This window comes from Phyllopteryx taeniolatus, chromosome 12, assembly GCF_024500385.1.
Source record: "Phyllopteryx taeniolatus isolate TA_2022b chromosome 12, UOR_Ptae_1.2, whole genome shotgun sequence".
Classification (NCBI taxonomy): Eukaryota; Metazoa; Chordata; class Actinopteri; order Syngnathiformes; family Syngnathidae; genus Phyllopteryx; species Phyllopteryx taeniolatus.
This window is the reverse complement of record NC_084513.1, coordinates 944,222-970,589: the sequence shown is the minus strand read 5'-3', so window position 1 is coordinate 970,589 and position 26,368 is coordinate 944,222. Positions and strand designations below refer to the sequence as shown.

At 42.8% G+C, this 26,368-nt stretch overlaps 1 protein-coding gene and 1 long non-coding RNA gene across 4 annotated transcripts in view; one reads left to right on the top strand and one right to left on the bottom strand.

Moving 5' to 3' along the window:
• Positions 1–10,325: 10,325 nt before the first annotated feature.
• The window catches only part of LOC133486862 (contactin-associated protein-like 5), a 192,033-nt gene continuing 175,990 nt past the window's right edge, over positions 10,326–26,368 (bottom strand). For 2 of the 3 annotated variants that reach the window (XM_061792622.1, XM_061792624.1), the window contains 4 exons: positions 26,010–26,097; positions 25,722–25,922; positions 20,107–20,181; positions 10,326–11,897 (listed from right to left, as the gene is read on the bottom strand). In XM_061792622.1, coding sequence (XP_061648606.1) covers positions 11,704–11,897; positions 20,107–20,181; positions 25,722–25,922; positions 26,010–26,097 — 558 coding nt within the window. In that variant the 3' untranslated portion in view covers positions 10,326–11,703. Of the gene's footprint in view, positions 11,898–18,916; positions 19,527–20,106; positions 20,182–25,721; positions 25,923–26,009; positions 26,098–26,368 lie in introns of those variants that run through there. The other variant, XM_061792623.1, reaches the window with a different exon arrangement.
• On the top strand, positions 22,806–25,590 carry LOC133486864 (uncharacterized). The gene is made up of 3 exons (XR_009791143.1): positions 22,806–23,638; positions 23,828–23,940; positions 24,006–25,590. It is a non-coding gene; the product is annotated as an uncharacterized LOC133486864 (long non-coding RNA).

Sequence of the window (26,368 nt, the reverse complement as noted above, 5' to 3'; positions counted from 1 at the left end):
CACAGAAGTGTTTTCATTTTATATTCACGGTCTTTATGACAAATATTTACAATAATCATGACGTCACTCATCCCTTAGCGTAGGTTAGTGATAGAATTTGGGTTACATCGCTGTCGTAGAACGGGATTGTCGTAAACCAAGGATCTCCAGTATTCCCCTTCGCTGAGGCTCTAATAATACCTAAGAAGACAGCAAATTGAAGGACCACCTTCGCCAAACCACCACTCACCCCAATTCCATATGAGGACCCTTCGCATAGAACAGGCACAGGGTAAAAAGCAGGCTTTGGGGGGTGGGCACGGGGGAGGGGTGGGTGGGTTGAATGCCAACCTGATCATATTTATTTGTCTTCCCCAGGGTCCCTCTAGAACCTAGAAGAGAAACAATTGTTTTCATTCCTACATTTCACAACAGTATGCCGGGAACTGACTGGCTGACACATTAGGAGGAGACTGACGATACCAGCAGAAACTAATGAGGCGTGTTCTAAAAAACAATAAATTAGGCCAAAAATAAAAGGTTATGGAAAGCACATGTCATCCGTAATGATGGAAGAAGATGATCATACTGTGCATCTCTCTTGTAACACTAAAATCAGGAGGAAGCTTCCATATTTGGACAAACGGATTGATAGATGAACCGTTGCGTGGGTGTTGTTTGAGTCGCACGCACCGTGCCGGAATCTTTTCATCAGCGGCAAGATTTCCAGACAAGCACATGAAAAGTTAAAACAAGTTATTGTAAAGCGTACAGTCTCCCGCATTCCTTCCGGCGCGTGGCTTCGTTCTCATTTTGAGTTTCCACCTGCCGAGCGCAGGGCCTGTCTTGACGTCGGCTCTTCCGCTATTTTAGCTCTCTCCTCTCTTGCAGGAAGTGGCTTGAAAGCGCATCCTGCACGCCACAGCTCATTAACTCAGAGGTGTCACGAGGGGAGGACATGTATGTGTGTGTGTGTGTGTGTTGCCTGCGAGTTGTCTAAAAGCTAAAAACTGCGTCGCTTCTCTCAGGAGCTCTTGAGTGGGGGTGGGCCCCGAGTCAAAACAGATAGCATCAAAACCACAGAGAGGATTTTATCCACCTCATGCGTCTGTGGTTTGTTGTGTGTTTGCATAACAGCAGACGGGCTACATGTGAATGATTTTTAACGAGTACCAGCTGCACGGTGGTTACCAGTCATGATCGTCATCCGACAGAGGTACAGTAGACTTTCTGGCAATTTAATGGAGATCATTACGACGAATTAAGCATCGCATCCCTCATGACCGCAGATGGAGATGGAAGTCCACGTTGTGTCCCCTCTAGCGCGCAGGAGCCTAAATGAACGAATTCCAGTCAAAGGAGCACATGAAAAATGGTATTACGCTGATAACAAGACCATCTGCCATGCAAGCTGACACTCCCGTTAACACAGCAGCTGCCATGACGCTTCCTCGCCCAGCCCTCTGGACAAGGCATCATCCTGTCGAGATAGCCTGAAACTATCGTGTCAATCCCCAATTTAAGGTTGACTCCTCTTCGGGGTTCACGCTGATCTCCAATGGTTTAGACCTTTAAGGACTAAAGTACAATGCGAGATGTTTCAAAGTCACATTTCAAAGTCAACGTTCAGGAGATGTATTCAAGTCTGGTATCATACTTTCTAGGCTAACCCCAACCCATGAATATCCAATAGAATACTTCTGGAAAAACGTATGTGTGGATTTTTAGCACCTTGCTACTGTTCAAGGACTTGGAATTAATTAGTGGTCAATAAACCCAAACAGTTGTAGCCAGGGTTTAAAGAAAAATTGGCAGATCAGAGCCCGTGCCATTCAGAAATTAGGACTTCAGAGCCGGTGGATGGTGTGACTATAATATAGTTGTTGGACAGCAACAATTGCTTTCAAAACAACAGGAGAAGTGAGTGTTAGGGGTGTAAAACACCCTAATTTCTTTGCTATTCGCTTTCACACAGCGCTATCCCGCCTCTGATACTGTCACCGAAGCTGGGGAATTGCTGGGATGCCTTCATTCCCCCCATTCCGTGTTGGTACCTTTCACATAGAGGGGCAACATGGGAAAGAAGTGAACAATTCATAGCTATATGATTAGATATATTATGACGTATTTCTTCTACTTTCTAAACATGGACGCACAATTTGTACTGGCTCAGAGCCAGAGCCAGGTCCTTTGTTCACAGTCAGAATCAGCTACTTGCACTCTGTGCGAACACTCCGACTGTTCTCGGCGCATGACCCGACATTCCCTGTGAGCTGAGCAGTAAAAGGCAGAAAAGTAAAGCAAGGAGGTGACAATATCAACTTGTCTTCTATCTGTTATCATGGGGAATGTTAGATCTATCCCTAATAAGATGGAGGAGCTTGTAGGCCTAACCCGACATGAGAGGGACTTCTGGGAGGCAAGACTGCTGCTGCTGCCGAGACAGGTGCAAAATCAACCCGGTTTCTAACTTTGGCCACAGCACGGCAGTGGATCCTGGTTAAAGTAAGTCATTTTAAACTAAAAAGAAAATATTTTCGGGAGCTAAATTGCGCCAGCGTACTCTCTTTCCAGTTCAATCGATAGTTTTCAAATAATCAAATTAGATTTTTTATTAGTTGGACTATGACATAATGCAGCCCTATACGGGGCAAATGTCAGTGCAAACTGTAGGCCGGTCCCAAGCCCGGATAAATGCAGAGAGTTGCGTCAGGAAGGGCATGTGGCTTAAAACTTTGCCAAACAAATATGAGCGTTCATCCAAAGAATTCCATACCGTATCGGTCGTGGCCCGGGTTAACAACGTCCGCCACCGGCGCCGTCAACCTGCAGGGCACCGTTGGAATTTCAGCTGCTGAGGGTCGAAGTCAAAGAAGAAGAAGAGGTGGAAAGCGGGTCCTTCGGCAGAAAGAGAAGAGGAAAGCACAGAGCCTAGAACTGAATGTGGGGACTTTGAATGTTGGGACTATGACAGGAAAATCTCGGGAGTTGGTTGACATGATGATTAGGAGAAAGGTTGATATATTGTGTGTCCAGGAGACCAGGTGGAAAGGCAGTAAGGCTAGAAGTTTAGGGGCAGGGTTTAAATTATTTTACCATGGTGTAGATGGGAAGAGAAATGGAGTCGGGGTTATTTTAAAAGAAGAGTTGGCTAAGAATGTCTTGGAGGTGAAAAGAGTATCAGATCGAGTGATGAGGCTGAAACTTTAAATTGAGGGTGTTATGTATAATGTAATTAGTGGCTATGCCCCACAGGTAGGATGTGAGCTAGAGGTGAAAGAGAAATTCTGGAAGGAGCTAGACGAAGTAGTTCTGAGCATCCCAGACAGAGAGAGAGTCGTAATTGATGCAGATTGTAATGGACATGTTGGTGAATGTAATATGGGTGATGAAGAAGTGATCGGTAAGTATGGCATCCAGGAAAGGAACTCGGAGGGACAGATGGTGGTAGACTTTGCAACAAGGATGCAAATGGCTGTAGTGAACAGTTTTTTCCAGAAGAGGCACGAACATAGGGTGACCTACAAGAGGTAGAAGCACGCAGGTGGATTACATCTTGTGCAGATGATGTAATCTGAAGGAGGTTACCAACTGTAAGGTAGTGGTAGGGGAGAGTGTGGCTAGACAGCATAGGATGGTGGTGTGTAAGACAACTCTGGTGGTGGGGAGGAAGATTAGGAAGACAAAGGCAAAGAAGAGAACCATGTGGTGGAAGCTGAGACAGGACGAGTGTTGTGCAGCTTTTCGGGAAGAGGTGAGACAGGCTCTCGGTGGACGGGAGGAGCTTCCAGAAGACTGGACCACTGCAGCCAAGGTGATCAGAGAGGCAGGCAGGAGAGTACTTGGTATATCTTCTGGCAGAAAAGGAGAGAAGGAGACTTGGTGGTGGAACCTCACAGTACAGGAAATCATACAAGGAAAAAGGTTAGCTAAGAAGAAGTGGGACACTGAGAGGACCGAGGAGAGGCGAAAGGAATACATTGAGATGCGACACAGGGCAAAGGTAGAGGTGGCAAAGGCCAAACGAGGCATATGATGACATTTATGGAAGGTTGGACACTAAAGAAGGAGAAAAGGATCTATATAGGCTGGCCAGACAGAGGGATAGAGATGGGAAGGATGTGCAGCAGGTTAGGGTGATTAAGGATAGAGATGGAAATATGTTGACTGGTGCCAGCAGTGTGCTAGCTAGATGGAAAGAATACTTCGAGGAGTTGATGAATGAGGAAAATGAGAGAGAAGGGAGAGTAGAAGAGACAAGTGTGGTGGACCAGGAAGTGGCAATGATAAGTAAGGGGGAATTTAGAAAGGCATTAAAGAGGATGAAAATTGGAAAGTTGGTCCTGATGACATTCCTGTGGAGGTATGGAAGCATCTAAGAGAGGTGGCTGTGGAGTTTTTGACCAGCTTGTTCAATAGAATTCTAGTGCGTGAGAAGATGCCTGAGGAATGGAGGAAAAGTGTACTGGTGCCCATTTTTAAGAACAAAGGTGATGTGCAGAGCTGTGGGAACTATAGAGGAATAAAGTTGATGTGCCACACAATGAAGTTATGGGAAAGAGTAGTGGTGGCTAGACTCAGGACAGAAGTGAGTATTTGCGAGCAACAGTATGGTTTCATGCCTAGAAAGAGTACCACAGATGCATTATTTGCCTTGAGGATGTTGATGGAAAAGTACAGAGAAGGTCAGAAGGAGCTACATTGTGTCTTTGTAGATCTAGAGAAAGCCTATGACAGAGTACCCAGAGAGGAACTGTGGTACTGCATGCGGAAGTCTGGAGTGGCAGAGAAGTATGTTAGAATAATACAGGACATGTACGAGGGCAGCAGAACAGCGGTGAGGTGTGCTGTAGGTGTGACAGACAAATTTAAGGTGGACGTGGGACTGCATCAGGGATCAGCCCTGAGCCCCTTCCTTTTTGCAGTGGTGATGGATAGGCTGACAGATGAGGTTGGACTGGAATCCCCGTGGACCATGATGTTTGCAGATGACATTGTGATCTGCAGTGAAAGCAGGGAGCAGCTGGAGGAACAGTTACAAAGATGGAGGCATGCACTGGAAAGAAGAGGAATGAAGATTAGCCGAAGTAAGACAGAATATATGTGCATGAATGAGAGGGGTGGTGGGGGAAGAGTGAGGCTACAGGGAGAAGCGATAGCAGGGGTGGAGGACTTTAAATACTTGGGGTCAACCGTCCAGAGCAATGGTGAGTGTGGTCAGGAAGTGAAGAAACGGGTCCAAGCAGGTTGGAACGGGTGGAGGAAGGTGTCAGGTGTGTTTTGTGACAGAAGAGTCTCTGCTAGGATGAAGGGCAAAGTTTATAAAATAGTGGTGAGGCCAGCCATTATGTACGGATTAGAGACAGTGGCACTGAAGAGACAACAGGAAGCAGAGTTGGAGGTGGCGGAAATGAAGATGTTGAGATTCGCTCTCGGAGTGACCAGGTTGGATAAAATTAGAAATGAGCTCATCAGAGGGACAGCCAAGGTTCGATGTTTTGGAGACAAAGTTAGAGAGAGCAGACTTTGATGGTTTGGACACGCCCAGAGGAGAAATAGTGAGTATATTGGTAGAAGGATGATGAAGATGGAGCTCCCAGGCAAGAGAGCGAGAGGAAGACCAAAGAGAAGGTTGATGGATGTCGTGAGGGAAGACATGATGACAGTTGGTGTTCGAGAGGAGGATGCAGGAGATAGGCTTACATGGAAAAGGATGACGCGCTGTGGCGACCCCTAACGGGACAAGCCGAAAGGAAAAGAAGAAGAAGAAGATTAGTTGGACTATGACGTGTCTTTTTTCAGAGTAGTAAAAGGAGTAGCAATTAGATTCTGATTCGGAAGTCATTCATTACTGTCGACATTAATAACAAAACAGGATTTAGAGGTCCAAGTCCTACTGCAGCTGTTTACGGCGTCATGACTAACAGAGCTAACACTGGACTTGTTTCAGAAGCACTGCGTGAACCTCTTTTCCCTCTACACTTTGTACAAGTTCATGTATATTATGTTCATAAAATGGGTACATTTTCTGTCTGCCTTGTGTGCTGTCTTTTTTTTTTCTCAATTTCCTGTATCCACTATTGCTGTTGAAATGATGCAAAGGTCCCCATTGTGGGACTAATAAAGGCTATCTAATGATAACGGTTATCTAATGCGCAGTAGCCCATCTCACACTTTCTGCAAAATTGCCACATCAGAGCCAAATCAGAAGAATCTGCCTTTATCTGCCTGAGCACTTTGATACATCTGACACATAACTCTCAAATTCAGATAATTTTCTGGACCATGGACTATAATTTGGACCATTCAAAGTAGCATTCATCATTCAATACTTTGAAAATGAGTCTTCAATCATTTCTGAGCCCACTCCAATCGTTTCTCCTTGTGAGATTGGTTAGGGGTGGCCGAAATACAACTTTATGCATGACTGCAAGCCTACGGGGGATCCTCCATTAAGAGGTTCTTGAGACTCCAGAGACACCAGCAGCCTCTAATAACGGCTTCCTGCCGAGTAGTGTGTCCCCCCATTAATATCTCTGTATCAGAAACCTTTTTGCCATTTGTGTCAGACACAAATTATTTACCAGTAGGATGTTTTTCTTTAAATGTCCAATGTTTTCATTCCTTTCACGAGGCGTTGGAGTAGTTTGTGCTTTTAATTAGCAGAATGATCCTTCTGCGTGAAAACTGTAACTTCCTTAATAATGTGGAACAACCTCCTGAAATCATTCTCATTTAATAAGGCTCACCTGGGAAATTATTTATCAAACTTGTCTGAGATGTATATCAGCGATCTAAATAGAAAGGAAACAACATATGTAAAAACATCCCTAGAAAAATAAAAACTCAAATGTTTGTTTAACTTAAATCATAAGTGCGTGATAATTTGGAACACAGTATAGAAAGACCCTCTCTGGAATCTGCAAGCTTAGCCTTCGCTGTCTTGATTGTAAACTCTTTTGTTCAACCATGTTATGTCATGCTAATCAGTTAAACAACCATATTGATTGGCTAAAAAAGCCTACGTAAACCCATTTACCATGATACGTTTCCATGGCAACTTTTGCCTGCCGGGCTTCCCGTCCCCCGCCGTAATTGCACACGTCAACGGTATATTTACCATTAAACTGACAGAGGGAACACATTTCCCGGGCAAATACATTTACTCTGGTAAAGATGCCGCATTATACACTATGAACCGTAATGATGTTTCTGTGCATTTGCTGATAACTGAAATCAATTACGTAATTGGCATCATAGGGCAATCCATCACAGTCTCCTTGGGGGAAGACTTCAGGTGACTGAGGAATCCATTTTTTGAGTGGATATGGTCGCACTTATGGGATCCTGCCACTAAAAAAGACAATACTATGCTGTATTTCAAGTCTTACAATACTTGATGCATTGGGACAGTCCAAATTCTAGATGTTGCTAAATGCATTTAATTTCAGGATTCTGCAACATCACTCAATTGTACCACCTTCTTTTCTACACTGCTCATCTAAAGGAAGGTCACGGGCAGCTAGAGCCTATCCCACTTGGCACGAGGACAGGCAGTCGCCAGTCCATCCAGGGCACATAGAGACAGACAACAATTCACACTCACATTCACACTGTTACTGAGTAGCAACTGAACTCACACTGTCTGCACAAAATCAGGTGAATGAACTACTTCATTGTCAGTGACTGGACAATTGAACAATGGGCTGGAAAACATTTTTGTCATTGTCAGTTCCAGTGTCATCCAACCTTTTGTCCTTACTTGTGCATTCTATCAACAGACCATGGATGAAGATAATCCAGTCAGGAGATGTGTTTTTTTTTTCGAGGATCTGGACATAAGTTTGATGTCAACATCTTCATGATCCATGTGGTCCAGTCCTTCACACTTAGGCTTGTCAACGTTGCTGGCTGGAGGTTGAGGTCTAGTCAGTTGTTGAGGCCTGATCAGGTGTTGAGGTACTTAGGCCATGTCAAATGTTCTAGCTTTGTCATATATTTAGGCCTAGTACAGTGTTTCAGCTTAGTCCGGTTCTGAGGCCGCAAGTCTTAGTGTGGAGATTTGGTCAGTTGTCAACATCTTTTAAAAGTACAAAGCCTGGTCAGATCTGTTCTTATCTGGTAAAGTATTTAGATGTTTAGGAATAGTCAAATGTTTAGGTTTGAATGTTAAAACCTAATTAGGGCCCGAGCAACGACCGCTTTTGCATCTGCAGAAATTATTATTATTATCACAATGAATCACATTTTCAGGGCCTAAACATGCACCAAAATGAAGAAAAACTATGCATGCACATTGGGCCTAGTCAAAAAATAGATATTTTACAAAAAAAAAATCTCTATTTGATATTTTTAAGTTGTTATACATGATGACAAAAAATGGCTCTGTAGCGCAGCATACACAGCATTATCTATGGTAGTGAGGATAAGCGGTACAGAAAATGGATGGCTGGATGGATGTTTGACCTCGGCCTTCAAAAATTGGGAGTCACGTGTAGCCCCCTTGTGACATACAAAAAGTCAGTGGAAGCCGTATCCTAAAATCAACAGGAAGTGAGCTATGATTGTTTTTTTTAATGTACAATTTTGGAATATTTTTGCACATTCACAGGGGTCATACTTTTGCAAACTTGTCCTAGACGATTCATCTGATTTACTTCAAACTTGGTCTGTACCATCTCAAGACCTGAGACATTAAAAGTTAATAAAAGCTTTTTATTTCACCATACTATATGATGAGGGCGGGGCATCAAACTTTGCATTAACCTTGATAAATAATAATATGTAATAATAATAAAATTTGCAGGAACCCTGGTTGGGTGTTTTAGGCCAAGTCAGTTGTCAGATGTTTAGGCTTGTCGAGGGCTGTTCAGATTTTCAGATAATTTTCTTCGCCACAAAAGAGGAAATACTTAATAACTCCCGTGTACATGCACCAAAAAATACCAAACTTCACGTTTCATAAGAGTCATGGCCTGAAGACATCTGGATGACAATATTTTGACATACGCCACCTAGTCGCAACAAGAAATGTCATCATTTACATTTTTAATGCAGTCTGCCGAGCAAGTTGACCAGATCCACCTGAAATATTGTGAGTAAATCCTCAAGACGTTGATCATGCTTTGTAAAAAAAAAAAAAAAAGGCGTGGCTGTCGCGGCATGGCGCATGCCTATGATTTCCCGTGACAACAAAAACTGTTGGAACAGATCTACGTCATACTTGCAAAGAGTGTTAAGGGCTTCATGATGTTAAAACACAAAGTTTGTGAGTTTTCGCTAAATCTTGTTGCAGTGGTGATGCACTGCTCGCCGCCCTGTTCACCAACAAAACGACAGTTTTTGAGGGTCCAAAACATGCATGGGAACTCCTGAAACTTTGCACACACATCAAACCGGGTAAAAAAACAAATCTATACTTTAGACGTTTATTGTGCAATTTGAAAAAAAAAAAATGGCTCAGAAACGCCCCTGCCTAATTTTCCCGCAAATCAGCCGGGCTGTACGTTTTACCTCTATCACGAAAATTGTGAGGCATATGTAAGTAACCCATGAAAGTTTGCATACACATAAAGGGCTGGGAAAAATAATTATATTTTAGAGATTTATTGTGCGCTTTTCAAAAATGGCACAGTAGCGCCCCCTAAGAATATTTAATGAATCAGCCACGGCTGTACGTTTTACTTAGGTCTACGAAAATTGGGAGTCACATGTAACAGCCTTCAAAAAACCTTCAAAAAAAGTCTTGGAGGCATTCCCTAAACCCAACAGGAAGTCTGTTATTAATAATTTTCTTTCAAATGTTGCACGAGTCTGCCTTTTATAAACTTCATAATTTAACCTACTATTCCTACAGATTTTATCCCATCCAATTTCAAAGTTTGGGTTTTTCATCAAAAGAAGTATTCAAAAACTTTGTATTTCTTTGAACGCTGTTGCCGTGGCAACGCGGTGAGCGTCGATGTTTTGCCATGTTTTAGCTTTACCGCAGATGCTCATCTCTTTTCAAAATGTTACACGTTTCATGAGTCAAGGCCAGAAGATATGTACAATTTACCCGTTGTCATAGCACCACCTACTGGCAAACTCCGCACACACATCAAACGTTCCTGATTATTACACGTACGTGCATACATTGAGGGTGTTCCACAAGCAAGTGTTCAAAAAAAAAAAAAAAAAGTAAAAATTTTTTCTGTTGCCCAATATTTTTTCTTCATTTAGCATTTTTTAAAGTATGTCATCATTCCACCCAAAGTGTTTTGATATCTGATGGGTATTTATTTGAGTCCTTTGAAGAATTGTACATTATGCTCCTGCCCTGCCCCCAGAAATCCCCCAACCCCCGCTTCCTCCTCCTCCTCCTCCTCTTATGCAGTCATGAAAAGTTATTTTGTTATTCCTGTATATAAGTACAATACTTTAAAGTGCTATTTTCTTCTTAAAAAACAACTTCCAGAAATATGTATCGGTGTTTTTGGGTGGCCTGCACTGTAGTAATGCCAGAACGTGGCCAGAGCTGCGAGGGCCTGCTAATAGCTGCTCGCAGCTCGAGTTAAATCTTGGAAGTTTGGTTAGATTTTGAACCCTGGTTGGGTGTTTGAGGCCAAGTCAGTTGTAAGATGTCGAGGGTTGTTCAGATGTTTTATGCCTAATCAGATGTCAAGACCTGGTCAAATATTCAGGCCTAGTCAGATGTCGAGGCATGGTCTGAGGCCTGACCAGATGTTGATGCCACGGTTTCACCATCTGCTGCCACATTTCATCTCTGCGATATCCCATTAGTGTATTCCCCGCTGCAGCCACGATTCCTGAAACTGGCAAGGCACCTTCTCGTTCAGTGGGACGACATCTTAGTCTGTCCCCGACCATACTCAGAGATGCACATTTGCTAATGTGTACAATTCAATATTCATTTTTATTTACACACTGTATTCCTTTTATTACTCGGCTTAAATTATCTGCCTCACTGTTGCCTTCTTGATACAATATACATCTTTTTCTTATACTGGAAAAATTAAGAATACACAAGAAGGAGCAGCACAGCTATCAAAGGTAGGACACACTTTCAGGAATTGCCAGCCTACAACTAAACGTACGCAGCCCAAAGGGTGCATTAAGGAATACCAAGGGAGCCGACATGAAACCCAGAAACACTCCCAAGCATGAAGGGGTTCGGATCCGTGCACAAGGTCAACAAAAGCGCTGAGCCTCCTGGATTTAATTGGTGTCCTCTGTTCGTCATGTCCAAACACCGAAGGTGAGCGTCACCGGGGAAGAACTACTCAAATGTTACTTTTCTAAAAGGTTGGTATTTAAATGAGGCACTCATACACTTTAGGTCAGCACTGACCTTATGCCTTCTCCGATGGCGGCCACGTGCACATTCCCTCATGAGTTCCCATGGAAATGCGGGAATATCTGGCACGTCGGAAAGCTTATAATGCGCCTTTTTTTTTGCACCAACGCCGTGCCCTCAGGGCTAACATTCATCTTCTGCTGTGTACAAGAGAGGAACCGCAATGACAGTTCCACCAACAACAAATAAAGACACTGCCGCCGCATGCTGAAACACGTTGAAGGTGGTCTTCGTTCCAGCTCGAGTTTTTATTTTGTTTTTTTTCAATCCGGGGATGTGTCTGAGAGACTTCCGAGGCAAGCGTCAAGGTATTAGTTGTGAGGGATGCTCCAGTACAACAGACTTGGGTGCTTTGTGTCGGGCAAAGATTAGATGTAGTATTCCTTCATGTTCTCCCGCACCGAGCCATGGGGGCGTGTCTCAGTCCTGTAGTCCATGTACACAGCGGCGGCGCCCTCCCGCTTGACGACGTCGTCACGCCGGGCCTGCCGCCGCTGATAGAGGTGGTGGGTAGTGGCGGCTAGCGCGCACACGCAGATGAAGGCTGCCGCCGTGACAACTCCTAAGAAACAGCGGGGGAGGATCCATTAGTACAAAAAAAAGATCATTAAATCAGCATTTGTGAGGCATCTTTTGTTAACACGCTCATAAATAAGGGCTTGCGTGAAATGACTACACCCCCCACCCCACCCCCACCACCCCTGCAAACACTACCGTGGAAAGTCATTTGGGATGGCACGCTGATAAGCTGTACAAAAGGGCAGGATGTGGGGGGCGGGGGAAATGGCGGCGGCGGGGATGTAATGGAAGAGTGAGCAAATGTTGCCGCCACTGACGATGATGAAAATGATTTGGAGCAGCATGGATCATTATTGATTATTGCCTCGCTTGAGAGGTCGTCACGAATCAACTCATTTCACACAATGTGCCTACGACTTTGTGATGCATGTAACGCTATCATTACCTTCACTGTTTTTTTTTGTTTTTTTTTTTCTTCAAGATAGTCATGCAAGACTTTCAGGTTACAATTAAACATTTGGCACTATATTAGGTAATACACTTATATCATCTAATACAAGAACTGTATTCATTGTATTTATTCTTCCCTTACAAAGATAATAATGCAGGCAGGTATTCTTTCAATAATTTGTTTATTATTGTGGTTGTAGTTTGCAAGTGACTACTTCACATTGTGATGTTTTCAAATCAACAAGGGTTGATCCGCTGGCCATTCGTGTCCATCTCGCACCCCTTTTTGAACAATTTTAGCTGTGTAAATGCAAATGTAATAAAACATCTCAAAGGTGGGGACTTTGTCTGATTTTGTTATTTCAATTATTTTAATATATCATAATATACTCTTTACATCTCTTGGCTTGCTTGTGGAGACTTTTGGCCAATTGAAACCTATGAAACTGCTTCTTTATTTATTTATTTTTTTAAATTACTGGATTGAACTATACAACCTTGGTAAAATGGGTTTAATTTTACACACAACGCTTGAAATTTTTGTTTTTGTTTTTTTTTTTCTACCCGATCAGATAATTTATAAATATTTGGACAAGGGAGGAGTTTCATGTTATATTTTTAGTGTCCGAAAAAGATGTTTAATGGCTTACTGCATTCCAATGGAGAAAAGGAATGATGTAATTTCGATTTTATTCCGGTATATACCTTCTGCTGACCATGGAGAATAATTTGATTTTCTTTTAATACATTTTCTTTTGCTGGCTGTAGACAACCGTTATTATTAGAAATACATGGGCCGAGCGGTTTGTTTGGCGTTTAGCATTCGCAAATTCACCTATTTGCAGATGCTTTATTGGAACCTAACTGTTAATCGTGGAAAAAAAAGGCCTGTGCGATTTTCTGTAAAATAGCTATCAAGGTCTGAAAATTACATTTCATTTTTTACCCAAAATACTTTCGGCTTGGCTAAAAGTGCGCACAGTGACGCACTTTGGTGTCCAACATTAATTGTCCCGTCCCCTTCATATAAGAACTCGAGCTGCCCAGTAGTCGGGCGACCGCCATGAGTCTTACGTTCCCCACTATGTAATTTCAACCACTACAGTGTACAGTTAGCTAGCTAGCTATGCATACAGTTTGAAAATGCTACTGTGTTAATAAATGGTTGACTTTCCCTGAAGTATCTTTATTTTGTGGACCTACACACCAATATAAAAGCAGGTGGTGGCGGTGGAGATGGCACAGCGGACTCGTACGCCGCCTGTCCGTGGCGTCCACTCCGTGGAGCCTTCAGTAGCCTGTTGGCTCGCGAGCTAGCTGATGGCCAGTGCTGCTCGTCGGAGCGTAGAAAGCCCCGCGACGGCTCCGTGGGATATATTCCAGCCACCGGAGGCTTTAAGCAAGATCCATTTTCGCAGCTCAAACAGGTAGGCACGTGTAGGTATAAGAACAAATTTAGACATAGCGGTACGTGAATGCAGCGCAGTTTCAGCGCATTCATCGGACATCCCCACAGAATTCCAGAGCTGAGAGAAAGGGCTGATTTTTCATGATTTTGAAGCCTCATTTTATATACTTGCTGGTTTAAATTGTTATTCTTCAATCATTCAAATTTGGCAGGGTTGTTACCAACACTCTTCTCTGTGGTGTGTCAAATTTACAAGACATTTATTCTCATTTGACAGGCACTGAAATGATTCGAAGGCCGTTGGTAACTGAGGCACTAAGAACAGTCAGAAACATATCACACGTAATGGACCGCAAAGTCCCCTTTCTCAAGAAAGCAGATGTTCAGGCCCCCCTTTAAGTTTGCCAGTGAACATCTAAATGATTCAAAGAACAACAATGCAAGGAGTGGCTCAAAGAAGAAGCACGTTATGCAAAAGCTGTCTCATCCCTGAGCTTGCCAAAAAAGGGGGTTTCCACAAGTACTAACTTACTTATGTTTTGCTTGGGGATCAAAGCCTTTTAAAGTGTGCAAACTTATGCTGCATGTCAACTGTATAAATAATAATAATAAACAATGCTGGAGGCATGAGGTAGTGATGGGAATACTATGCACATAAACCACTTTGGGTTCTATATTAAAAACTGTCACTTTATTGAGCAAGCAACCCAAACACTGTGGAAGTTCATCTATTTATTCACTGGCGTAAAAATCCATATTTGTGTTATGGAAACCTCAGTTATGAATGGATTCTCTTCAATTTCCCCGCACGCCCAAACATGAGCGATTTCTCTGTTGACATTTGCAGTGACAATTACAAAGAAAAAGATGACGCTTTTTTGTTGTATGTGGTTAAGCACTCACCCTCACAGCAAAATGGAGAAAAAGAAATAGTAAAACACAATAATCGAAAAATCTTTAACAGATACAGTGGCACCTCAATTTAGGAATGCCCCGGCTTGCGAACAGTTCTGTTTATGAATAAAATTTTAGAAGAAGTATTGCCTTGTTTTACACACTATTTCCAGTTCCCGTATAGTCTTGACATGGAGGCTCAGTTGTGCTTTTTCTCGTGGCTCGTAATCAGCATTCGAGCCACGTGTCACACATTGTAGGTAGCTTTGTTTATTTGTAACACCTTAGTATGGTTGATAACATGGTTGATCTTTTTTTTTGTAATTCCTTTTATTATTCCAGTTTTTTTTGCTGAGTCTCTGTTTTATTTTTGGCAATAGTTTTAATACAGTACTGAAATGACTTAATTACACTGGCTCGTAACAGGATGTAATTTTGTCAAATGTATTTGGCCACATCAAAAAAAAACAAAAAAAAAAAACATTGATGGTTATACATTATTTTTGCATTCCACATAATACATAAGCAGCCTATCAACACTGTACATGCCATATTTACTAGTCACTACAAATATGCGCTGTGGGGGATGTCCTCGATGGGCTCTCTGGTCGGAGGAGCTACGATATAAAAAGGAGCGAGGATCGAGTATTGTGACATTGTCTGTAATTTCCGTTGCTTGAAGTGATAAGAACACCATGACGATCGACAGTAATCGTTGGCCTGTCAAGGGCGTTTAACATTATGTTTTAGTATTAACCCAGCGGAGGCATTTGGTTGTTTTAAATGCACAACTGTAATTCTCTTTTTTATATTTAATTTGACAGTAAACTTCAACCGGGAGTAGCCTTAAACAGCTTGAAGCGTCTTTTTTTTGTAGAATTGTTCACTATCTGCCAAACTGTTGCTTAATGGGAAGTGAGTTGAGTTCACTGCCAGCACATAGTGTTTGTATGGCAAGTTTGTACTCGCAAATCAAAGTAAAAAAAAAAAAAAACGGCCGAATGACGGCTCATATTTTGAAAAACTCATTAAGTCGGATCACTTGTATCTCAAGGGACCACTGATTAGAGTCCATTTTCTATACTGGCTTGTCCTCTCTCGGTTTGTGGGTGAACTGGATGGACACTTTCCCAGCTGACTTTGGCCGAGAGGTGGGGTACACCCTGGACTGGTCGGCAGTCAATTTCAGGGCACATATTGACATACAACCCCGTGACCCTAGTGAGAAAAAGCGGTACAGAAAATGGGATGGATGGATGGAAATTGACATACAACCATTCACACGCACAATGACACCAATTGGCATTTCAGAGTCTTGACTTGACCCAGGAATCTGAGAAGCATATTTTTGGAATGTGGGAGGAAGCTGGAGTAAAAAGCAGGGAGCTGAGATTCAAACGCCTCTGGAATATGAGGCAGACGTCCTAACCACTGCACAGTGCTACTAAAAAACAAAACAATGCAATAAAATACACATGGGAGAAATAAAAATGTATATTGAAACTCACTCACAAACTATGTAGAAAAATAATATTACATTGAATAATAAAAATGTAAAAATATATGACCTATTATATATATATATATATAAATATATATGAATACTGTATAAAAAATATACTCACATCACAATGTAGAAAAATAATACATAAATAATGTATTGTATAAAAATGCAATATGATAAATTAAAGATATGACACAATACAATTAACTGTTAATTTTGTTGACGAAAAATGTTTGTCTTAGTCATAATCAATGACCTTTTTTTCAGACTGAAATGAGACGATGACTACATAAAGATTTCCGGGAACTAAGACGATGACGAACTGTATTGACATTTTGTTTTTGTCAGCGAATAAAAACCAGACGTAAATGCCTGCCAGAGAATCCAATGAGAACTAATTTTGTTTGAAAAGGCGGGAGAAGTGGACGAGGGAGCCAATCCGTACGACATGATAAGAAATTAACAGCCAGTTTGAGATTGAATCCAGCAGCCGCGAGCTGCTGTTAGCATAGAGCTACTGTACTGAATATAAATATAAAATAACTATTATATCTATGGCTGCGAGTGCATTAGAACACATTGGGGGAAGACGTTTTTGCTCCTCTTCCCCTTTTTCCATTTTCATGCCACGTCTCTGGACCTCAGCTGTATGTCACTGGCGATCGGTGTCCATAGGGAGATGAAGAAAGTCGCAGCAGCTGGCAGGGAGAAACTCTCCACCTCACGCCACAGGTGGTGAAGCGGCAGCAATGTTACGACGCTCACAGTTAAAAGTGCTCGCAAACCACATCGCTGGGTCACTTGCAAGTTAATTTACACACACAGGTTAAAAGGAATGAAATAAGGATCAATAGAAGCAATAAAAACAGACCGGTAAGGATGAGAGGAGTGCCGGGTCGTGACCACTCAAATAGCTGCTTGCAGGAAACGACTCCTTGAAAAGAGGTAGATGTTGTTCGCTTGCTGCAATATTTATGATTGTTTTAGTTTACACATCAATTATTGAATGATTATTTTATTCTACAGAAACGTAAAATAATAATAATAATATTTAGTGTGCTTTTTACAACCGCGCTCCGCCCATATTGCACGGCAGAATACTTAATTTGCGTGCCATCGTTACCGCTACGTCATTTGCGGTGTGCCACTAACTGGGCCAGCGTGGGAATGTATATGGTGGACACTAAATATTGAAAAAGACAGCAAGATGTTAGAGGAGCTGACAAGCTTAATTTGCATTATGTCATCTCTTGTTCTTAGTGGCTTTGGTGAATATGACTTTTTTTTTTTTAAACAAAAAATTGTTGTGGATTGCAGGTTTAATGTTTCCGAATTGTAATTGAAGGTGTCATTAATGCACAGTTTTTGGGGCGTATGCGTTGAACATAGCACGGTGACAGTGTGATGACAGCCGAGGTGGGTGGGGGTGCACACGGACAAAAATATTACTGCCAAAGGTTTCACCAGCAAACGCTTAAACACATGACCGAATATAAGCAGGCTATGAAGACACATGAGGAGGACATGGAAAAAAGGTTGTGTTGTCTGTCCAGAGTAAAATTAAAAATAAAGTTTCAAGCCAGCATTGCTGGAGCACTCACTAGCTGCACTCCTTACGTAGCAGACGGTGGCAGCATATTACTGAAGCGGTCCCGTATTGTTTGGCCAAAGACATTCAGAAAAAAAGGAGGGCTTGAAACACTTTAAAAAAAACAAAAAACTTTCTTGACAGCACAAACAGGTGTGTGTGTGTGTTGGTAAAGCGCCTCCACACACAGCAAACCAAAAGTACAAATCCCATCTTGGTGCTAGCCAATCAAAGGCAGAGTCGGGTGAGTTATTGTTCCATCCAATGGACATCCGGAGTTTTTTGTGGACTCGATACATTTTCAATGTTGTGGTGCCACCTGCCACGCCACTCACGACGCAGCAAGCTTGCTTTTCTTGCACAAATCGTACAAATAAAAATCTGCAATATGGCAGGACCGTGAAGCAACAACCGTCATACAGCAGAGGATTACTGTATCTGTATTCCGTGATGATAAATTGCCAGGGATGGGACTCATTGTTTCCAGACAGGTGCATCCTGGGACTCACATAGTCTCAAGTGTAAAATGAGTCCCAAGTGTAAAATGATCTATGTTTACCTTTAAACTGTTTTTATTATAATTATTTATTTCACGTATTATCTTATTTATCAAATTTATCTTATCTCATAAAATATGACTCTTGTCAATCCCCCAAATAAAAATCAAGCGAGAACAAATCAAAAAATCAATCCTGTGTGTGTGAAGGGTGGCTTGAACTTTGTGTTCAGTAAAAATGCTGTTATTCCGAAGCAGCACTCATAAATGTGTGTTAATTATATATCGTACTGTTTCTTAACACATTCATGAGGTTTTAATTCCATCTTGGTCATTTTATACCAAGTACCATCCATGAAAATACTTACTCTCCAAGTACCACCATGAGGAGACAAATTAAAATACAGAAGTGAAATTGTATTCCTATAAACTGTATTTAATATTGTAAACCACGGCAACATGCATGCGTGGTGTGAACATTAACACTGTTCTTGAATATGGAAAAATAAAGTACCGTATTTTCACGACCATAGGGCGCACCGTATTAAAAGGCGCAGTCTCAGTTACGGGGTCTATTTCTGTATTTAACACACACACACAAGGCTCGCCGTATTATTGGGCGCAGGCATGGTAAAACATACGCTAGCTTAAAACATACGGTAGCATGCATGCACGCTAAAACAATGTTTTTAAAAAGGCAGCGGGAGCAAAACTGAGTTCGGTTGTACTTTATTGAAGTATTTAACAATGTATTCACATTATTTTCGGATCAATCCTCATCCACAAATCCATCAAAGTCCTCATCTTCTGTATCCGAAATGAACAGCTGGGCAAGTTCTCAATCAAACACGCCAGGTTCGAGTCAGTCTCGTTGCCGTGCGAAAGCTTGAACAAGCATCCAAGATCCATTCACAAACTATGGCGTAACTCGCCCGGCGCTGCCTCCTAGTCTTAGTAAAGCTGTGTTCGCTTTGACTTGGCGATGTGAGTTTTCCGGCTTCCTCCACTTGCGAACCATGGATTCGTTGATCTTGAATTCTCTCGTGGCTGCTCGATTCCCATGTTCCTCCGCGTAACTGATAGCTTGCAGTTTTATCTGTGCTTCGTAAGCGTGTCTCTTCGTATGGGATGTTTTCGGGGGTCCTTAGCCAAAGCGATGTTGTTTTGCACAATGCACACCCCAGAAATGCTCCCAGTCAGTCAAGCGGTTATAAAAAAAAAAAAAACACCCCGGCGCGGGGGCGTGGCTTTAGCGTCCTACTTCACGCACCCTCCCCTGTCCTCAGCCACGTCCGCTTTTCCTCTGTGTAAGCAGCGTCTCAGCAGGAAATGCTCAAAAAAAAAAAAAAAAAAGTCAAGCGGAGCGCTCATCACACAACAACATTTATAGATGTTGGAACTCGGTGCACACATGAGGCGCGCCGCATTATAAGGCGCCCCGTCCATTTTGGAGAAAATTTAAGACTTGGAAGTGCGCCTTATGGTCGTGAAAATACGGTACACTTAAATGAGTCAATAAAAAATGCATTGCACACAAAAGTTATATTAAAATTGTACCTAAAGAGATTTGAAAACAGTGATAAAATATTAATTGTATATGTATTTAACTTAAGTGAAATACAACTATATTTCATAATAATAATGATAATGCATTTGGGCCATTATCATTTTTACAACAGTGAACTGAACTTTGACCTTGTTTCCCTTCACTTTTCCAAGACTATATTACATTTTAGTCAAAACACTAAAACTAAATCAAAATTTGCTGTCAAAATTAACACTGCAATAAACTAATAAATGCACCAATACTGCAATGTATAGACTTTGATACCCGTCTTTGTATGTCGAGTAGACACCTCCATTCTGATAAATAGTCAATAAAAAATAAAAAAAGTTTTGAGTGAAAACATACCTGCTATGACAGCCACGTCATTGTGTGTATCACGGCCGTGCTTCTTCTTTCCATTATTTGTCGTCACAGTTTGATCTGGAAAAACACCAAACACATTTCCTGAATGGAGACTTATTCCATCCATCCATCCATCCATTTTCTACCGCTTATCCGAGGTCGGGTAGCTTTAGCAGGGATGCCCAGACTTCCCTCTCCCCAGCCACTTCATCCAGCTCTTCCGGGGGGATCCCGAGGCGTTCCCAGGCCAGCCGAAGGACATAGTCTCTCCAGCGAGTCCTGGGTCGTCCCCGGGGTCTCCTCCCGGTGGGATGTGCCCAGAACACCTCACCAGGGAGGCGTCCGGGAGGCACCCGAATCAGATGCCCCAGCCATCTGGCTCCTCTCGATGTAGAGGAGCAGCGGCTCTACTCTGAGCTCCTCCCGGATGACTGAGCTTCTCACCCCCAGCCACCTCATCTGGCTCCTCTCGATGAAGAGGAGCAGCGGCTCTACTCTGAGCTCCTCCCGGATGACTGAGCTTCTCACCCTGTCTCTAAGGGAGAGCCCGGACACCCTGCGGAGGAAACTCATTTCGGAGACTTATTATTGTTGTAAAAATGTGGCAATGTGATATGTGTATGTTTTATGGAGGGGGTGGGAGAGGGACTATGTAAGTGCACCGAGGCTCACTCATGCTGCAAATGCATCTCAGCCAGGTGTAAACACAGCCCCATGTTCATAAATCAACATGACATGAATGAAATTAGCCTCCTCCTGCTAGCTGATGCTAGAAGCTGACTCTCCGTGCAGCTGCTTGAACACAAGAGTGCATTTTAACACTGCCCAGCTCCTGAGTGTCATTTCCAACATGCATTTATCTCCTTTAGGGGGAGCCTCGCTGAATGGACTAGTGTGTATACTCATTGCAACAACACTAATAGTCCATTCATCCATCAATCCATTTTCAACACCGCTTATCCTGGTTAGGGTCGCGGGACGCTGGAGCCTATCCCAGCTGACTTCGGGCGAAAGGCAGACTACACCCTGAAATGGTCGCCAGCCAGTCGCAGGGCACAAATAGACACGGACAACCATTCGCACTCACATTCACACCGTCACTGAGTGGGAACTGAATCCACGCTGCCCGCACCAAATTCAGACGAGTGTACCACTACACCATCAGTGACTTAGTCCATCCGTCCATCCATCCATTTTCAACACCACTTATCCTGGTTAGGGTCGCATGGCGCTGGAGCCTATCCCAGCTGACTTTGGCCGAAAGGCGGACTACACCCGGAACTGGTCGCCAGCCAATCGCAGGGCACATATAAACACGGACAACCATTCACACTCACTGTCACACCGTCACTGAGTGGGAACTGAACCCATGCTGCCTGCACCAAAGGCAGGCGAGTGTACCGCTACACCATCAGTGACTTAACACTAATAGTCTTTACTCGAGTATGATTACAGAACCATCCATTAAAAAAAACATTACAGCGCAATGACTCTTGTATCAAACACCTCTGTAAAAAACAAGAAATTCTCAATGGGGAATTGTTGTTCCTTAAATGTAAGGTTAAAAAAAAATTTAATTTAATTTTCTTTTTTTAATCCAATGAAAATTCTAAAAATAGACCAAAATGTGAAAACAATGCACATTTTGTTTTGCTACAAAGTTATTCCAAAATAGAATAGAATCATCCGTACCGGTAGAACACCTCACTCATAGTGACAACATAATTTGTTTTCCATCCATTTTCTGTACCACTTATCCTATACTCACTAGGAGTCACGGGTATGCTGGCACCTATCTCAGCTGACTCTGTGCGAGAGGCGGGGTACACTCTGAACTGGTCGCCAGCCAATCGCAACATAATGTATGTTTTAATTTTTTTTTACAGCTTAATTACAAATGAAATAGTAAGTATGTTGTAAGTATTTACAGCCTTTGCTTAATACTTTGTTGATGCACCCTGGGCAACAATCTTCTTTGTGATGCCATAAATAGACTTGGCACACCTACTGTATCTTTGGACAGTTTCACCCATTCCTTTGGAACACTTGTCAAGCTCCATCAGGTTGGATGGGGAGTGTTGTTACATAGGCCTTTTCAGATATCTCCAGAGATGTTCAGTCGCATTTAAGTCTGGCTCTGGCTGTGCCACTCAAAGATATTCAGGGCCCAATTTTCGTGAGCTGCGTAAATCTAGCGTGGCAGGTGGCGCAACTGTGCGCCAGGGGCAGGCTAGACTGGTGTTGGTAATTTCATAGACATGCGCAGCTCGGCAGATCTAAGAGTGGGCGGGCTATGCCACTGTGGGCTTGTTTATAGCAGACTTCATTCATCCATCCATCCAATTTCTGAGCCACTTCTCCTCACTAGGGTCGCGGGCGTGCTGGAGCCTATCCCAGCTGTCATCGGGCAGGAGGCGGGGTACACCCTGAACTGGTTGCCAGCCAATCGCAGGGAACATAGGAACAAACAACCATTCGCACTCACAGTCATGCCTACGGGCAATTTAGAGTCTCCAATTCATGCATGTTTTTGGGATGTGGGAGGAAACCGGAGTACCCGGAGAAAACCCACGCATGCACGGGGAGAACATGCAAACTCCACACAGGCAGGGCCCGGGATTGAACCCGGGTCCTCAGAACTGTGAGGCTGACGCTCTAACCAGTCGGCCACCGTGCCGCCAGACTTCATTCATTGCCAATCAAAGCGGAACTTCTCGATCCCTTTAACTGTGGCACAATGACAGTCAGATGTCTGTGTAGACATCTCTGTGCGGAAGAGGATGAAGCGGTAGAGGACGATGCGTATTCGCAGCAATCTGTGTGAGTGGATCATTGTCACTGCTCTTGGCCGGTGTGGCAACAGAGCTGGTGCCCTTAATAAATACAGACTGACGTGGTGATAATGACTGGTGACTTAAATGTGTCCATGGACCTTAGTATCTGTCTGCCTGTTCCCCGATCAAATTTATCATATTATATGGTTAGACCAGCAGTCTACAGTGTGCCAGTATTTAGACATGGTGTGAGCAGGCATGAGTTTAGACCGACTATTTACAACCAAATTGTCACTTCTTTAGGCGTATCTCCAAGGACACACCCTTGCTGTGCCGGAATGCCCATCTTGGGGCAGACTGGTCCGCCAAATTGCGCAGTAAGTCTTACACTTGCACTGAAATGAGAATCCAGTGGCATTTGGGCCCCACCACAGCTGCGATGTCTGCAAAAATAGAGCCCTCAAGAGTTGTCTGAAGCTTGCTTGCGTTGTCCTTCTGACTCTTCCTGTGTCATGTTCTGCTCATTTCGTGCTCACCCTTTTATTTTGACGATCCAATTCCTGTGACCAATTTCTTTTGCCTCAGCTTTACATGCCTCACTAGGACCTCATTGCTTTCACCTGTTACTTGCTATATTTAACCAGCCCTTCACCTCAGTGCCAAATTGTCACTTGCCGTTGCGGTACTCTCTAGCCTTTTGACCGTGAACCTGTTTCTGGCCCAAGCTGTTCTCTGACGCTGCTTGGCACGTGACTGGATTTGTAAGTCATTCCTTCTTTGATTATTGACCTTTGGAATTGCATTTTTTTCCATCCTGGACTATGTAAATTGACAACAGATACCTGATTACTGGCTTTAGACCTGGCTTGAACATTGGTTGGGATTGCGGACCTCAAAGACTCCTACTTAGCATTGCAATCACTAAGCACCACGGTAAACTATTATTACAGTACCTGTCTCCTCCAGCGGACCTGTTATCCTCAACCCTTGCTAAAGCGCCACATCACCCTCTGCCACACCTAATTGGTTACAAGGAAGCCTCCCTCCAGTGATAGTAAGGCCTGTGAGTAAACCTAATTTGGACACTCGTTGTCATTTAGATTGTACTCACCTGTGCTTTCCTCTTAGGAACTCCATCCACCACTTGGGCCCCACTGGCATTAAAGAAATCTTACGCTGACACTTGGCCAATTAAAAACTTTTAATTTCTCTTGTGGTGCTGTGTTTTGCATTAGAGTCCAAACCGGTATTGTGACACTCTCCTGTCTAAGGTCAAGAGCAGGCTTTCATCCAGGATGTCTCTGTATATTGCATTCATCGCTTCCTCCATCCTGATTAGTCTCCCAGTTCTTGCTGTTGAAAATAATTCCCACAGCATGATGCTGCCACCACCATGGTTCACAGTAGGGATGGTATTGGCCAGGTGATGAGCGGAGCATAGTTTCCTCCATAGATCAACTTTGGAATTAATGCCAAAGACTTAAATCTTTGCCTCCTCAAACCAGAGAATTTTGTCTCTCATGCTCTGAGAGCCTTGGGCAAAGTACACGTGGGCCGACATGTACCTTTCACTCAGGAGTGGCTTCCGTCTGGCCACTCGACCATAAAAGCCTAATTGTTGGATTGTTGAAGAGATGGTTGTCCTTCTGGAAAAGTTATCCTCTTTCCACAGAGGAATGCTGGAGCTCTCACCGTGACAATCCGGTTACCTCCCGCACCAAGAACCTTCTCCCCCAATCACTTAAGTGTCGACAGGTGGGCAGCTTTCAGAAGAGTCCTCCATTCACGGATAATGAATGTGCTCATTGGCAGCTTCAAAACCACAGGCATTTTTGTAAACCATTTGCCAGAACTGTCCCTTGTGGAAGTTTACAATTTGTTTGACTTCATGCTTGGTTGGTTTGTCAACTGTGGGATGTCTTATATAGACAGGTGTGGACCTTTTACATTTTGTCCAATCAATTGAATTTAACAAAGGTCGATTTCAATTAAACTGTCAAAAGATCCCAAGGATGATCAGCAGAAACAGGATGCACCAGAGGTCAATTTTGATGGCTACTTATGTAGTTGCGTATGTGATTTCTCTTTTTGTTCGGCACTTGCAAAATCTTTTTTCATACTGTCACTATGAGTTGAACAAATGCATAATGAATCAATTTTCAAACAAGGCTGTAAAATAAAAAGTGAACCACTGTGAATAATTTCTGGATGTGCTTTCCATCATCACTCACTGCATGTCAGAATATACAGTATGTTAAAAGATTAAAATAGAATGTAATAAAAATAAATGAAAGAAGACTAAATACCTACTATTTGTAGCTGGGCAATGAAAAATAAGCATGTCAGGTTCTGAAAACTCAGCTGTTGGTGTACTGGGTTGATTGTGAAAATGCAATTAAAATCCAGTCTTCAATGTCTTTTGATTGAATGTAATTAAATTATCCAACAGAAGAAAAACAAATTACCAGCCCTTTTGAAACATATTAAAGCCTGGAAAATAATAGCTCACTTGACTCAAAGAAGTCACATTATATCGTTTGATTACATTTTAATCTGTTGACCATATGTTCTGCTATTAAGTGCTAAGAACGTGTTTAAAAATAACAAACAAATTCAAAGTTAAATGCTTTTCACTGGAGAGCAAAGATATGTAAAGGTATCATAGTTGTTGAACAAAACAATCAGGTTCCGATAACAAGGTCAGCGTAAATTAAATTGACTCTTTGGTACAAAAAACGGAATAGCCTGTCCATAATTGTGACAGCGAAACCATTTTTTGCCCATGTTGAGATCTAAGGTACTGTTAGAAATGCATCAAATTTCAATTTCAACCTGTGTTCACACCTTGCAAAGATCGTGACGAAGAGTCTGGCAGCGCACCACAATTCGACTGGACCAACGGGCCGCGGACCGTGACCAATGAGCTTCCAGGGTTGGTTAGCGCCGCCTTCAGCAGTGCCACGTCATTGAACTGCACCAACGAAAGGCAGCCCACGAAACCCTTTGAAGCAGCCTCTATTACCTCCTCATGGAATGCGTCTAACCCTGTGAAGATGCAGATAGTTTTTATACGTTTGGCTCAGACCCGTTTGTAGCTTTTGCTTAGCACCTTGAACAACATGGAGGACTTACTGATGACTTTGCCCAGTGTCAAAGTTTTGATCAAGACGAGTTCTCCATCAAAAGATAGGGTGTATTTTCTGTGGATGTCTTGGTCCACCTGTTTGAAGAGGAAACAAAAACTACCGTATAACAAAGAAACCTATGTGTGAATACGGCGATGATGATGATGATGCAAAAGAATAAAAGTAATTGAGTACTATACAGCATATCATAGCTATCCCAGACACCACGCTATGCACCGTAGTGGCTACTGACATTTGAGCAATCTGATTGGATGCTCATTGTTTCTACAGCAATGCTTTTCTGTCAATAACCTCGCCTTTTTAGTGCCGAAAACATCCAATACTATGGAACCAATAGATCCTAAG